The following is a 17,157-nucleotide window of genomic DNA, read 5'->3' as shown; positions in this document are numbered from 1 at the left end:
TAGAAGTAAAACCAAACTTGTATTTGAAGGATTTCTGTGTGAGCAGCAGTGAGTTGTACTTCCTGATAGAAAGTTTGGCAGAGGCGGACTAATATCACCTAACACCAACTGGCTCTGGAATAGTTTGTTTACCTGCAGTTGCAATAGCGACACATAAAGCACAGGAAGAAGCCTGTTCCAGATATGGCCATGTTCATATATCACAGCTCACTAGAGCAAAAGAGTAAAACTCAGCTGCTGCTGAGAGAATAGTCCCTCAATGTGCAAAGATTCATGCAATACAAGGTTAGTTTTACTTCTAAAATGATTCTATCGACACAGACATTTACATGGACAGTTTGATGTAATAATAGATTTGTTGTTCAAAAAAGTTGAGTGACTAAGCTAACACTAGGCTAAGACTAAATAGTTTTGTGTGAGAGAGTTGTTTCACATGACCTGATGAAGATCCACTGATCAAAACACTGTCATTCATTAAAAGCAATTTGGGAGTAAGTGTGCAGGCTTTGTCTCACTTTCTAAACTTGTTTAACAGCACAAACCATCTCACCTGTTGTAGTTCCAACTAAGTCAGCTCTTTCTCAGATAAAAGTCTAACCTGAGTAACAGAGCTCCAGACAGAGTAATACCTTCAGTTAACATCACACCTGCAGGAAGTGAGTGAGTGAGTGCACCCTCACCTGGAAGGCGTTGCTGGCGAAGCCCAGTCCGAGCTGTCTGCAGACCACCATGGCCTCCATGACTCCCCAGCCCTGACTGCACACTGTGCCCCAGACCAGAGAGCCGTTCTTCTCCGTCAGCACCTCCACCCGGCCCTCGTACGGAGACCGGCCCCCGCTCAGACGCAGCTGCAACACACACAAGGCTTCCCATTTCATTTGCAGTTTAGACACAGGCCGTAGAGTTATTGGTGGTTTTCAGAAAGTGTAACATCGCATACACAAGCTTAGAAACAGGATAAATGCACTGTGGATCTGGCCCCTGTAACCTTACACTCCAATGAGTTTAAAAAGCCCTTTGTGTAAATCTGCCTAAGTCTTTTGTTTGGAGTACAGTGTGCACAGCCCCAGTGGCCTAATGGATAAGGCACTGGCCTCCTAAGCCAGGGATTGTGGGTTCGAGTCCCATCTGGGGTGTCTTTCAGCAGAGTGGCGCAGCGGAAGCGTGCTGGGCCCATAACCCAGAGGTCGATGGAAACCATCCTCTGCTAAACTCAGTTTGTAAAGGCTAATTTAAGTTTATTTTTACTGCAATGAGGTGATCACAGCCCCAGTTGCCTCAGGGATAATGCATCTCATTTCATTTGCAGTTTAGACACTGGCTGTAGAGTTATTGGTGGTTTTCAGATTCTCTTCATCCAGTTTTTCCTACTGATTACATGCTACTTTCATGACAAATATCTAAAAAAGTATATTTACAAATGTTAAACCTGATTATTTCTATTAGTGACTAGACCCAAGAACTCACTGTATGACAACAAAAATCTGTACTGTGTTTTTTGGACTATAAGTCAGGCTGTTTTTCATGGTTTAGGTGTTTCCTGCAACTTATACTCCGAAACGACTTATATATTAACATTTTCAGACTGACAGCAGCGAGAGGCTCTAGGCTCGTGTGTCAGTATCTAGTACTACTATTACTCCTGTACCACTGTCACTTCACTCTCTACTGTGCATGTCTCCTGTAGAAATAGCTGCTGTCTCACTGCAATTAGTGAAATATTCACCTGAAAACGGTAATCGAGCAACAGAAAGAAAGTTTGGAGTGAGCGAGAAACTTCTGATTGACTGGCGGAAAGCGGGAATGGAGAACACAGCTTCATGGGAAACAGGAGGATGCGCCATGTAACTTTTCTGAAGTCATTGGATGAATGGATAAAGCCTGGACTTCAGTGACACCGAAACCATCCTGTCGGGATTCAGAAAGGCCGGAAGAATTCTAACTGGAACTGATGCTGAGTCTGACAACAGCGACACAGAAGAGGAAGCGGCGCTCTGTTTACCTCATGGATCTGTGGTTTATCTCAAGAGGTCGAGCAGAAGTGACACCGAGGATGAAGAATTGAATGGATTTAGTGATTTGGAGCGTGATCGTGAGTTTGGTAAACTTATAATCTGTTGTTTATGTTATAATTATCTGAAGAACTGTTCATATGTTACGTTAACATATTAATTTCTGTTCAGTCTGTTGTTCTCTGTTCTGTTGTTATTACTAGAACTTGACTTTCAAGATGAAATGTCGGTTCTTGGTCTCTGATTTTACAAAATACATTTCCCCAAAAAGTGTGACTTATAGTCTGGTGTGACTTATATATGTTTTTTCTTCTTCATTGTGCATTTTTTGGCTGATGTGACTTATACTCCGGAGCGACTTATAGTCCGGAAAATACAATAATTTAATAATAATAATTTTAGCTACCCCATCTCTAGTACATATTATTAACCTATAGACCATTATTCAGAGAAATGCAGCAAAAACAAGCATGGCGTCTTATGTGCATGTTAGAAATGTTAGAAAAAGGACAACATGACTAACAGTGTGGGCTTGTGTGGACTTCTGTAGTTAATCAGGTGAGGGAAGTTATTAAAAACTTCTGAAAAACATGAAAAACTGTTCATTTTAATTCCTAGTTCTAGTCAGACAAGCAGCAAATATTCCAAAGCAGAATACCAGTCCACTGCAATAAAAAACTGGAATATTGTGAAAAAGTTCCTTATTTTTTGTCACTCATTTCATAAAGTCAAACACATTATCAGTGTTCAGATTACATGTACTAGAGTTAGGTAATCAGAGTACAAATTATGAGTAACTGTATTCAGTTACAGTTACTGTTTCAATGAGTGGTAATTGGATTACAGTTACTTTGTTGAAATAAATGGATTACATTTTTTTTTTTTTTTCGGTAATTCCACTCATTGCTGGAAACTAAACCAGGTCTAAACTAGATTTAAACAAGGTCTAAACTAGATCTAAACCAGGTCTAAACTAGATCTAAACTAGTTCTGAACCAGGTCTAAAACCATGTCTAAACCAGGTCTAAACCAGGACTAAACCAGGTCTAAAACTGGACTAAAACAGGATTTAACAGGACTAAATCCTGCTGTGTGGACGTGTCTTCTCTTCTATCAGTAATATTTTTAACATGATTCAGTAAAGTCTGGGCTTTTTTATTTTCTTTTAACAGATACAAGATCTTATGTTACGATTTCCTCGTCTTTGCTTCTCTACAGCAAATCAAGTAATCCAAAGTATTCAGATTACATTACTCACTTTAAGTAATTTAATGGATTACGTTACAAACTACATTTTGGAGTATGTAATCTGTAATCTGTAGGGGAATACATTTTAAAAGTCACCTTCCCAACACTGCACATTATTATAGAGACCCGTGACACATAGAGTGACATATTTTTAGATGTTTTATGATTGTGGTTAATAGATAATGAAAAAATTAAATTCTGTATCTCAGAATATTACATAAAATGAATTTAAAAAGATATTTTAAACAGAAATGTTGCGCTTCTGAAAACTATGTTCATTTCTATGTACTCAGTACTTGGCTGGGTCTCTTTTGGAATGAATTACTAAATTAGACTAGTACACACAGCCCCCCCTTGTACGATAGGTGTTACTGACCCTCTCCTGAAAGCCCATGTGCGGTACGTTACAGCGGACTCCTGCGTCCTCCTCGTGGCTGCAGTCGGCCGTCTCTTTGTTAAAGGCACATTCTGTGATGGACTTTTCAAAGCCGGAGCACTGGACCTCGTTCATGTGCACCGGACCCATACCTGAAGACACACAATAAGACTGTTTTTAATACTCTTGAATAGCCCGCAAACAAAAAAGTAATGTATGTTTTGAGCAAAATCCATAGAATTACACTAGCCAGAATTACATTAAAAAAACAACTAAAGGGAAAATGGAACAACTCTTCTGGCTTAATGTGAGTAAATACATGTCATACACTTTAGGGCTGTCATTGACTAAACTAATTCTTGGTCAACTAAAAACATGTCCCACTGAACTGTATGTGTGGGGACGCTGGCCAAAGTGGTCAAAGTAGGAGGCAGATGCAACAACAAAAAAAGTGTCTTTACTCAGACAAAATTTATTTTAAATCTGACTTCTGGAGTTCACCAATAGACAAAAAATAAGTAACTCAAAGCAAAAACACCAAACACCTGCACAGAAATGACACCTGCTTTGCTTTTATACCCCGCCCCGCAGGAAATACCTCCCCCAGGTGAGTATCCAGGTAACTCCCAAAGCAAAGCAAGTCTCCTTTCAAAATAAAAATGGTTAACATAAACTAACGTGAATTTAAAATGAGACAAAGGCCCCACTTTGTCACACACCCCCTCTTAAAAACCATTACTCCTAGAGTCACGGGACAGGAAGTTCATCAATTTTCACAATAAATTTTAACAATACAAAACCCTCTTTCCCAATGAGACAATAGTCTACTTCAAAGTGTCCGAAACTCCTCTTGTTTCAAGAGCATCTTCTTCAATGACGGTACCTTCCTCTCAAAAGAGTTCAGTTCCACCCGGCTCCCAGTCTCACCAGCAGCCCATCACCGGTACTGCCACACCTCGAGCTGGTATCTTACCCACAGCGGGTTTCTGGAACTCCAACACTGACCAAAGATCCTCCAAACTTACGTTAACATATTCATTTCTATTCAGTCTGTTGTTCTCTGTTCTTTTGTTTTTACTAGAACTTGCCTTTCAAGATGAAATGTTGGTTCCTGGTCTCACATTTTATAAATACATTTCCCCAAACATTGCGACTTATAATCCGTTGCAACTTATAGATGTTTTTTTCTTCTTCATTGCACATTTTTTGGCTGGTATGACCAATACTCCAGAGCGACTTTTAGTCCAGAAAATACGGTTCTACTATTCCATGTGCTCTTTAGATTGATTTCTGTCCTGTGAAAGTGACTTTTTTAGTATCGAACCCTGCTCAAATAAGGATCTAGTTTCAGTAGTACTTTTGACAACCCTAACTTTCTGTGACACTGCACCTCAACCGGAACATTAGAACACACGGGGGATCTGTGTGGAGATCAGAGAGACAGCTCATGTTAGACATTTACAAAATAGAGTTTCCAAATGTACTGAGACGATGAGAGGGGACAGGTAGAGAATATACAGTCCAAAGCTCTGTGGGAACGACTCAAGATTTAAAATGTATTATGTAAGAAAGGAATCCAACCCAAAGATAACAAGAGGCCCCTGGAACATGATTTAGTACTAAGATGTAATAGAATCTACAGCCTAGTACTTCCAGATGTAAATGTCTTTTCTTTTCATTTCATGCTTCCTGCAAATTAGACCACTAAGTTAGATCAACCATTTTCTAATTTACAACCAAGTGATTCAGATTTTTGACTTTTATGGTTGGACTTTTATGATGTCGTGTGTTTATTACATATATACTGGCGACAGTAGCTCAGTTGGTAAGAGTTATGGGAGGGACGAAGCGCAATGTTCACAAGACGATACACACCCAGAGATCAGGTCCACGAGAACAAGACGAGATGACATTTTGATATAATTTGTAACAAATAAATCTTTATCTACTGTATTTTTTGGACTATAAGTTGCAGTTTTTTTCATGGTTTGGGTGTTTCCTGTGACTTATACTCCGGTGCGACTTATATATATATTAAAATGTTGACAGTGAAGTGGTGAGAGGTTCTAGTCTTGTGTGTGAGTATCTGCTGCTCCTGTTCCTCCTGTACCACTGTCACTTCACTCTACTGCACATGTCTCCTGCAGAAAGAGCCTCTGTTCTGCTGCAAGTCGTGAAATATTCAGCTGAAAATGGTAAACGAGCAGCAGAAAGCAAGTTTGGAGTGAGGGAGAAATTTGTGAGGGACTGGTGGAAAGCGGGGATGGAGAACACAACTTTGTGGCAACAGGGAGGATGCAGCATGCAACTTTCCTGAAGTCACTGGATGAATGGACAAGGCCTAAACTTTACTGACGACCGAAACCATCCTGTCGAGATTCAGAAAGGCCGGAATAATTGTAACTGGAACTGATGCTGAGTCTGACGACAGCGACACAGAAGAGGAAGCGACGCTCTGTTTACCTCCGGAGGTCACGCAGAAGTGACACCGAGGATGAAGAATTCAATGGATTTAGTGATTTGGAGTGAGATGGAGAGTTTCATATGTTCATATGTGACGTTAACTGCCTGTTGTTCTCTGTTCTGTTGTTATTAGTATAACTCACCTTTTAAGAGGAAATGTCTGTTCTTGGTCTCTGATTTCATTAAAAAAATTTCCCCCAAAAAGTGCAACTTATAGTCCGGTGCGACTTATATATGTTTTTTTCTCCTTTGTTACACATTTTTTGGATGGTGCGACTTATACTCTGGAGCGACTTACAGTGTGGGGAAGTAACAGATTACATGTACCAGAGTTACGTAATCAGAGTACAAATTATGAGTAACTGTATTCAGTTACAGTTACTGTTTCAGTGAGTGGTAATTAGATTACAGTTACTTTGTTGAAATAAATGGATTACACGGCAGGATTTTACTGTTTTCCTATTTTTTTTTATTTTTATTTTTTTTTTGGTAATTCCACTCATTGTCGGAAACTAAACCAGTTCTAAACCAGGTGTAAAACCACGTCTAAACCAGGACTAAACCAGGACTAAACCAGGACTAAACCAGGACTAAACCAGGACTAAACCAGGACTAAAACCAGGACTAAACCAAGACTAAAACAGGACTAAAACAGGACTAAAATAGGACTAAACCAGGACTGAAACAGGATTTAACAGGACTAAACTGTGCTCTGTGGACGTGTCTCCTCCTCTTCTATCAATAATATTTTTAATTTGGTTCAGTAAAGTCTGGTCTTTTTATTTCCTTTTAACAGACAAAACATCTTATGTGAAGATTTCCTCATCTTTGCTTCTCTACAGCAAATCAAGTAATCCAAAGTATTCAGATTACATTACTCATTTTAAGTAACTTAATGGATTTTGTTACAAACTACATTCTGGGGTATGTAATCTGTAATCTAGGGGAATACATTTTAAAAGTCACCTTCCCAACACTGGCGATTTATAATCTGAAAAATACAGTAACTCTTTAGTGGTCTTGTTCTACTGCGTTTTGGAACTACAGCTTCTTAAAGTGTATAACTCACCAGCTCTTAACTCCCTTTTTATTCAAGAGAAAGGTAAGTTCAGCAGGAAAAAATATACAAATTCTTGTGGCAATTTTGTCTCGTGAGATCTTGTCTCCCATCCCTAGTAATAAGAGTGTTTGTCCGCTGATCAGAAGGTTGGCGGTACGAATCCCACTCCCACAGATGAATGCTGTCGTTGTGAACTTGGGCAAGACACTTAACCCTCCCTTGCCCCTAGTGTCTCTATAAACTGTTGTACGAATGTGTGAGTGAATGTGTGAGTGGTTCCTTGTTGTAAAACACCTGAAGATGGAAAAGTGCTGTATAAAAATGTGACTATTCACCTTTTATAACATTAGCCAAAAATTACACTATTGGCCATTCTTAGACTATTGATTGATATTAGAATATTCTTTGATACCGAAACTCTGCCAAATTTCACACTAAACTTGTTAAAAACCCCAATCAAAATGATAGAATAACCTCGTAAAATGTCCGTATCAACCTCAACCACCATTTTTCCTGTTTTGTTAATATTTTAATATGAAAATCTGGTAACACTTTATAATAACTACACCTTATTTAGCCTTAATAAAGCATGAACAAAGACTTAATTAATAATGATTCACGCTTAGTAACTACTTAATTACTATCTGAATTAGCACTTAACTTGCACTTAATTCGCCTGTGCTGTAAATAGTTACTCAATACTTCTTAATTACTCATAAACTAACCATTTGCATGTTTACAAATGTATATTTATATGTAAAATGTATATTTAAGTACACATTTGAGCATTTATTAATGATTAGTAAGCCATGAGAGAATGATTTACTAATAATACAATACAATGATCATTCAGGCAGCTGTTATCTGTTGGTTAAGTCTTTCTGAGAGCTTTTCTAAAGTGAAGACGAATGATGCTTTATTAAGCATTTGTTAAGGTTGGTCAAATTCCAGAGAAACAATAATGCATTACTAGTAAATCATTCTTTCATGGCTTATTAATCATTAATAAATGCTCAAATTTGTACTTAAATATACATTTACAAATGCACACACAAATGGTTAGTTCATGAGTAATTAAGTAAGAAATACTTATGAGTAACTATTTACAGCAGAGGTGAATTAAGTGCAAGTTAAGTGCTAATTCAGGTAGTAATTAAGTAGTTACTAAGCGTAAATCATTATTAATTAAGTCTTTGTTCATGCTTTATTAAGGCTAAATAAGGTGTAGTTATTATAAAGGCTTACCAAAAATCTCAATAAATACATTGTTTAAAAAAACGAATATTGTTTGATAGTGCTAGTACAACCAGGCCTTCACTACAGGCTAGATTAAGGTCTAAAATATAAAAAACAATACATCTAAGAGACTAAACCAGGTCCAAACCGAGACTAAACCAGGTCTAGACAGGACGAAACCAGGACCGACCACAATGAAAGTCCATATGACAGGTTAGATCACTCGTTTCACAAAAATATAGTTATCATCCTTTAAGTCTTGTCTAGGTCTTTCCACCTTTTTAATTTGCGACCACCAACGAGCAGAAGATATGAGGCAGACAATTCCAGAACTTTTATCGATAAAACCATAACGTTAATGACCAAACATTAACCTGGGATCCAGAATACACTTCTTCAACACTTAAAAGGTGCACTGTGTTACTTTTTGCTGCTTGTTTCTATGGATATGTCATTGCACCACCTAGAATGTTCCACAGTATGACATTAAACAGCTCTACCTTATATTTATTCAAATACAGGTGGTTTTAAAGATGAAAATATCTAGAAAAACATGTATTGTCTGGTGAATCTCCCTAAATTCAGATGGACGTGATTGACAGGTGGATTAGCCAGTCAGTTATACGCACGGTTCATTTGTATTGGAAAATAAATATGAGCTCCTTCTTTTCACATGTCAGTGAAAAAAAAAAATGTGATTGGACAGTGGGGTTTGGCCACGTTTGAGATGCAGCAGAGGGAGTGGGGAGCAGACTGATCCCAATCTGTATAAAAAAACAGAGATATATCAGTCTGGATTTGCCTAGTAACCAAAACATGTCAAAGTTACACAAGATATTAGACTATCTAGACAAAACAAGAGCTTTATTCTGTTATCGCTGCACTGTGTAACTTTGGATACGCCATCGTGCTGCCTGGAATGTTCCACAGTATGACATTAAACAAATCTACTTTACATTTATTCAGTTACAAGTGGTTTTATAGCTCAAAAATACCTAGAAAAACAGACATTCTGACTGTGAGCGGGGTCGCCTCTCCACAGATCTGAACTGTCCTTGGTCTGGTTTGGTCTCCATGATGATAGAAATTCCTAGTCTGAAACCGTCTGACCTCGCAGCATTAGATTTTGTTCGCTCGACGGTAGGTGGGTACTTTTTTTATTTAACAAATCGCTGCTATTTGGTCGTGTCCAGTGTTGGGAAGGTGACTTTTAAAATTTATTCCCCTACAGATTACAGATTACATACACCAAAATGTAGTTTATAACGTAATCCATTAAATTACTTAAGGTGAGTAACGTAATCTGAATACTTTGGATTACTTGATATTGTCATGCTTTTTAAAACTACATGAATGTAACATGTCTCAGGTCAATATAGAACAGTAGTGCAGACATCATGAGTCTATGCAGGTTGTTTTCATCAGCGCCAGTAGCTCCAGTTTGACATTTAACTTGTAGGCGATTTTATATTTGTTATTTTTATATACAGTGTTGGGGAGTAACAGATTACATGTACCAGAGTTATGTAATCAGAGTTCAAATTATGAGTAACTGTATTCAGTTACAGTTACTGTTTCAGTGAGTGGTAATTGGATTACAGTTACTTTGTTGAAATAAATGGATTACACAGAGGTATTTTCCTGTTTTCACATTTTGGGCTATATCCCTTTTTTTTTTCCTGTAATTCCACTCATTGCCGGACACTAAACCAGGTCTAAACCAAGTCTAAAACCAAGTCTAAAACCAGGTCTAAACCAGGTCTAAAACCAGGACTAAACCAAGACAAAAAATATGTATAAACTATGTCTCAAACAGGATTTAACTGGACTAAATCCTGCTGTGTGGACGTGTCTCCTCGTCTTCTATCAATAATATTTTTAATTTGGTTCAGTAAAGTCTGGGCTTTTTATTTTCTTTTAGCAGACAAAACTTCTCATGTGAAGATTTCCTCGTCTTTGTTTCTCTACAGCAAATCAAGTAATCCAAAGTATTCAGATTACGTTACAAACTACATTTTGATGTATGTAATCTGTAAACTGTAGGGGAATACATTTTAAAAGTCACCTTCCCAACACTGTTTATATCTCACCTTTGGAGAAGTGGATGGATGGTGAACACCCGCTTATCGCGCCCACCACACCGTCCCTCTCTTCTTTAAATACAAAGTGATGTCTGAATTTACAAGATACAAATGTGTTTTTGCCCGTGCACTGCTGCCTCTGTTCTACTGACTCCTCGACCTCGTCCACTGTGTGACTGACGCCACCAACAAGACGTTTACACAGCTCTGTTTGTGCACGTTCTGTTTTGGTTTCTGGCAGGGAGTGGAATTAAAAATGGGATATAGCTCAAAATGTGAAAACAGGAAAATACCGCCATGTAATTCATTTATTTCAACAAAGTAACTGTATTCCAATTACCACTCATTGAAACATAATTTCTAGTCTGATTATGTAAATCCGGTACATGTAATCCGTTACTCCCCAATACCGGTCGTGACATATGTAATGCACCAAATCCTGTAGGAAGAAGGACAATAACGTCTTTCCCCCTAAAATTCACCAAACATTCTCTTTGTCTGTCTTCGTCTACATCCATCTCAACACTTTGTTTACTTTAACTTCTTGGGTTCTTTTTTAAAGACAATGTGTATTTACCTTGTTGACATGTTTCAGCTGCTGCTGCATCTTCAGAACTTTCCCCGGTGTTGGTGGTGACGTGTCGTATATCAGCTGTTGTTACTTCCTGTAGGCGTGGTCAGACTCAGACTGACCACGCCTCCCGTCGCCCGGTGTTCTCTGGAGGAGGGTGTCCCAGGTGTGTGAAAGGAGGAACGCGCCGTCATCACGGTTAATGCTGTCTGTGCCTCGTTTCCTGATTTCACCGTCCTCCTTGATCCAGAGTTTGAACTTGTTGTTCTCTGATCCAATGACCCGAGCCCCGTCCCAATCCAGAATGTGGTTGTTCCTTTTACAGTGTCTGATATGGAGGATTTTAGGTTTTCCTGATCTGCTTTATCTTTTTAACCACGTCTACAGGAAGTAACAACAGCTGATATACGACATGTCACCACCAACACCAGGTGACAGTTCTGAAGATGCAGCAGCAGCCCAAACATGTCAACAAGGTAAATACACTTTACTGCATTGTCTTTAAAAAGAACAAGAAGTTAAAGTATATAAGAAGACAAAATGAACATCTTTTGCTTTGTTTACTGTTGTGCTGTTCCACAAAAGGGACCCAGACAGACGTGACGAGTTTGACGTCATGACTTCACAGCTCACAGCTGATTGGTCGATGTGCGGTCTACAACTTCCAGGGTTCTTGCAAACCGTCTAGTGTATTCTGATTCCTGACCTAGTCACTCGAGAGAAATGAAATTGAGTGGAGGAACTAGGTGGCGCCAGCTTGGTTAAGAAGTTACACAATACACTTTTAAATACTGGCTGCCCTTCCGTGTAAATTGAATAGAACTTTGTTAAATACGTAGGTAGAGTGATTCCATTATAAAACCCAGTGTGACTTCCTGTATTTATGTACTTTTCTTCTCAACCTTTATCCACAAATTGCCACTTACCTGATATAAAACTATTATAAATATTTATTACAGCTACTACACCATCAAACCAATTGTAATAATTAGAAAATATTTCTGTCATATACACTTTAAGTACTAGAAAAATGTAAAATAACAATGTAGCAATAACACAATAAGAACTTAAAAGTGAATTGTGTAACTTTTCTGGAGGAGGGTCTGTCAAATGCTTTTCTTCATGGAGATGTTATCGCTTTGTCTGAAATGTTTCACAGTACGACATTAAACCTTTCAATCTTCAGACCAACCCAAAGAAGTTACAGGCCAGATCTGTGGAGAGGCGACCCCGCTCACAGTCAGAATATCTGTTTTTGTAGGTATTTTTGAGTTATAAAACCACCTGTAATTGAATAAATGTAAGTTAGAGGTGTTTAATGTCACACTGTGGAGCATTCCAGGCAGAGCAATGACATTTTCAACCCAAAAAGTTACACAATGCACCTTAAAACTGCAAAAGGTTCCAAAGTTTCACAGAGATTCATAAAGTTTCAAGTTTTAGCAGGCCTCTCAGACAGGACAGCGCTCAGACCTGGCCTCGCTTGGGTCACTGAGGTCGGTTAATTTTAGGTGAAATTGCTGGATAAAATGTTTAGATGTGCAATTCTGCTGGACAGTTATAATTTCGTAGAGTTGTGCAGACATTACCAGAGCTACAAGGCCAGTCTATCATTACAGAGAGCTCATTCACAAGGCTATTCCCGGTTCATCGAGCTGCTCCGTACCACAGATATGGACTTAAAGAGCATATGACAGGTTTTCATGTTTTTCTAATTATGACTTGGTTTGGTGAGGTAGTACCTGTGGTAAATATTTATCATAGTTGTACAGCAGTTTAAAAAGTGGCAGTTTGTGGGGAATAAAGTGGAGAAGAAAAGTACAGAAATACAGGAAGCAGTGGTGAGTTCTAAAACAGAATCCCTCTACCTACAGTATGTCATCAGCACAGAAAATTCCATCCTACGCACAAGGAAGACATTTTTCAGGTCAGTTTAAACACTGATTTAACAAAATATACAATTTGGAAAAATATTGGCCCTTGTTTGACCCACATTATGGTCGCTAGGTAACAGTTATGGAATCAACTCTACATATCTATGGGATGTAACGATATCCAAATTTCCTGGTATGATATTTTCACAGTTTGCATCTCATGGTACAATACTGATCGCGATAAAAAATTGTGAATATGCTACTTTGCCCTTTAAAAATGCCTTGATAAGCCTTTGGTTCTGTCATAAACCAAAGAGTTAAGATTTAAAAGTGCTTAAAAGATTATTTCATCACATAAATACATGCATCACGAATGTCGGACTTCCGGTCACGGCGCAATCCATACTGCGAAGGATTTTCCGAAAAAGGGAGCATCAAACCGCCATGTTTGTTTTCCCAGTGGGATGCGTCTATTGACAAAGTCGATCTTTTCTAGTCTTTTGAACCATATCACTTTTGTTTCTGGTTCTGATATTGTCATATTTTAGTTTTGAGATTCGGACATCGTTAATTGTGTGGTTGTTGGATCCTAACAGCAAAAAATGGCTCGAGAAATTTGTTTGTGAACTCGATAAATGCAAAAGGGAATCAGATGTGTGTGACTGCAAACCTTCATTCAAGCTGTTTCTCTTAACAATGGAATTGCAAAATAGTGAAAAGCAAAGGCAATGGGGAGGACCAAAAAGGAAATCTTTAGCTGCCTAAGAAATCATCCTGAGTTTGCAGCGAACATTTTGTATGTGCACATGTATATGTATATGTATATGTATATGTATATGTATATGTATATGTATATGTATATGTATGGGCGGCAGTAGCTCAGTTGGTAGAGCATTTGCCCACTCATCTGAAGGTTGGCGGTTTGAATCCAGCTCTTGACATAAACATCACAGGTTGACTGGTCAGATCCACTGACCCACAGGTTGGCTGGTGTGATTCCAGCTCCCACAGATGTTGTGTCCTTGGGCAAGACACTTGCTCAAAGTGTCCGCGTACACTGGTGTGTGAATGCCTGTGTGAATGGGTGAGTGTTTCCTTGTTGTAAAGTGCTTTGAGTGCCTTGAAGGTGGAAAAGCACTATAGAAAAATGTGGCTGATGTCCAAAAGCTTTTTTTTCAAATCACATTTTGGCAAAAAGGCCTTCATCAGATCATTTTTCTTGTTTTGGAGCACAGTATATCTCGAATAAACTTAACCATCTGTTAGTTGATTTGTTTGTGAACGCCTCTGGAGGTGAGTGGAGCCCTGTGCAAGTTGAGTATTTGTTTTATTTAGAAACAAATGTATTAATTTTAGGATACTCGCTGAACTCAAAGCGACGGCATGTACTTGTAGGTGACATGTCATCTTGAGTCCATGGAAATAGAAAGTTAAAACCATATTTATATTTGATCAGCTCCAATTTCAATACACATGAGTTTAAACAACTTTCAGTCAGAATCATCAATCGTCATCTTGTAAACCAGACAACATTCTAAATAAATCCGATCTTCCTGTGCCCCTGGTTGAACGACACAAAGCTAAAGCACAAACACAGCCCTGGTCCTGACCTTGTCCCAGCCTCCCTCCGGACAGGGCCTCTTTGGCGGTGCCGTAGCCCAGCTCTCTGCACACCACAGTGGCGGAGCTCAGGTCCCAGCGGTCGTCACAGATGGTGCCCCACTCCCCGTTCTTCAGCACCTCCACGCGGCCCTCTCCCACGATGGCCCCTCCTCGCAGACGTACCAGGGGCTGCTGATGGAGAGAACACAGATACAGCACGTGAGAAACTAGGAACATTTCTAAACTCCGTGAGTTTGTTTACTTCAGGTCTTAAAAGAGGGACTTGCGTAATTTGCTTATTTGTCCCAAACCTTCTGTTCTCCATGGAGATGTTATTCTATCCAAAAACAAGTTCATGTCATTTTGTTTGTATTTGAGACCTTCTTTACCATGTGAATAAATATCATGAGAAATATTGAGTCCAAAATTTATCTTTGACCCTTATTTGTCAGTTCCCGTGCTCTGCCTTTGTATCATGAGCCAAAAATAAGGAGTCGTGCAAAGACAAAAGCAGTAACAGTGTAGGTTTTGTTTGTGATTTAGTTCATAAATATATTTTATTTTAAAATCTAACCTCTCGCTAGAGCCATGCACACACAAAACAGGATTAAAACCAGGACAAAAGCAGGACTAAAACCAGGACTACAACAGGACTAAAAGATTAAAACCCGGACCACCCACCGCGCCTCCTCCCATATGCAGCCACAACCCCCCAACTCCTTCCGGTCAGCGAAATATTGTCTGATATAAACCGATCTGTGGTGCAAAAAAGGTTAGGGACCACTGTTTTAGACAATTTCTTTCCACTTCTCCATGTTTGATAGAGCTTAAGAAAGTGAAGATCCCCATCTTGCGGGACTTACAGGTGGGAGAGGGACCAAATATCGCAGATGCGGGCGGGAGCGGGACTGAAAATTACAATTCTTTGCAGGAGCAGGACTGCACAGTGCGGGAACTGAAAATTCTGTCCCGTGCAGACCTCTACCTCTCACCTCCTTTTTGTTGCGGCCTTGACACAGGGTCTTAACACATTAAATAAATCTTAACACATTCAATAAATATACCTTTGTATTCAATTTTACTTAAATGATCTTTAATATGTAAGTATTTGGTGTATTTCTTCATACTGTACACGCAACGTGGGTCGCAAGAGATGTTTTTTGAGTCGCCTTGTCACGATCTGCATGTAGGCTGAAATGTTAAGACATGTTTGGAATAATTTTTAATCTTTTTGTAAATATTTTACTGACTATTTTGTTCCAATATTGCTGGTTCAATTGTTGAAAAGATTTTATCCCTCTCCAGGCAGGCGTTGCAGATTTGCAACAGCTAAATGCCAATTACCTACTTACTCCAAATGCATATTTTATGAGCTTTTTTTACTCAGGAGCCTTTTTTCCCATCCATGCTGATAAACGTGGACGATGCAGACTGTGCAAGAATAACTACACACAAACGGCCTGCCAGAAGTGCAAAGTACTTTTGTTGTTTACAAAGGATAACAATTGTTTCTTGGAGAACCACATGAAAAAGTGATGTTGTTCTGCCACAGTAAAGCTGTTACACTGTGCTTTATGTTTTCATTGTTATGAAAACTGGCATACACATAAAGTTAGCGTTCATATTAGGGACGGGCATTCGATGATCATTAACATTTTTATATTAAAATGATCATCATTATTATTATTATCTGCACTACTAATCTGCATAAATAAATTCAACTTTACGACATATAAACCGTAACCACTCTAGAGCCACATCAGCCCATTTTAGATTATAATATTAATTCAGTTTTGCGCAGCTCTCACAGAAACGAAACTTAAAACCGCATCGCTAATTTGCATAAAATAAGCGAAGATAAAAAAAACAGCTCTTGCGCGCTGATGTGGTTCAATTTCTATCGGATTAAAAGACATGACTCAGGTGAATACAGGTTAGTGTGACCAGATTTGTGTTTGTTAAAACCAGGACACCGTACGGGGGGAGGGAGGCGGGGACTCGTCATCGACATTGCACTACTCTCACCTGGCAAAACTTTTTCCCTCTGGACACCGAAACACTGTGCGCATGGCCTCCCGCTTGTCCCGAACGGAACGAAAAGCGTGTAATTTCTTGTACAAATCATCGTTGCACATCGTTCGCATTTGCACTTCAGTACGTTGCAGACTGACCCACTGTTTGTGTCTCACTCCTTCTGAGTGCAGAGACACATGTACACACCTGTTTGGTCACGACACACACAGCAACCTACATTCGGTTTGTCGATTAAAATTAACGTAATCGATGAAATTCTTAATGATCAATTATCGATTAATCGACTAATCATGCCCATCCCTAGTTCATATCATTTTCAGTCTTCAGTGTTAATTTATCACACCGGGCCAATGCTGCAAATCTGCAACATCCCAGAACACACTGGATGTGAAGGTCTCTCTCAAAAAAAAAGTCAGGATTGTATATTATTAACCCATATGATCATTTTCCCCATATATCAGATTTTTTCATGTTACTAAAATTTTATTTGAGCCTGAGAGGGTTAATGTCCAAATTCTTATAATGGATGGAAGTCTGGGGAAAATCAAGCAAATAATGATCATTTCAGTTTCTGCCTTTTGCCTTTTGTCTTTGCACGAC

General features: G+C 38.9%; 1 protein-coding gene and 1 non-coding gene across 2 annotated transcripts in view; one reads left to right on the top strand and one right to left on the bottom strand.

Annotated features, from left to right (window-relative positions):
* loxl2b (lysyl oxidase-like 2b) overlaps window positions 1-17,157 on the bottom strand; it is a 105,037-nt gene that overhangs the window by 14,535 nt on the left and 73,345 nt on the right. The window contains exons 6-8 of the mRNA XM_055161895.1: window positions 14,532-14,715; window positions 3,637-3,788; window positions 681-848 (exon numbers count right to left, since the gene is read on the bottom strand). Of these exons, the coding sequence (XP_055017870.1) occupies window positions 681-848; window positions 3,637-3,788; window positions 14,532-14,715 (504 nt within the window). The remainder of the gene's footprint in view (window positions 1-680; window positions 849-3,636; window positions 3,789-14,531; window positions 14,716-17,157) is intronic.
* On the top strand, window positions 1,064-1,136 carry trnar-ccu (transfer RNA arginine (anticodon CCU)). The gene has a single exon. It is a non-coding gene; the product is annotated as a tRNA-Arg (tRNA).

Source organism: Boleophthalmus pectinirostris, unplaced genomic scaffold, assembly GCF_026225935.1.
Source record: "Boleophthalmus pectinirostris isolate CB_2022bp ecotype Guang Dong unplaced genomic scaffold, ASM2622593v1 HiC_scaffold_4, whole genome shotgun sequence".
In the NCBI taxonomy this organism is placed as follows: Eukaryota; Metazoa; Chordata; class Actinopteri; order Gobiiformes; family Gobiidae; genus Boleophthalmus; species Boleophthalmus pectinirostris.
The sequence above is the reverse complement of the archived record's forward strand: the minus strand, read 5'-3'. Positions and strand labels throughout refer to the sequence as shown.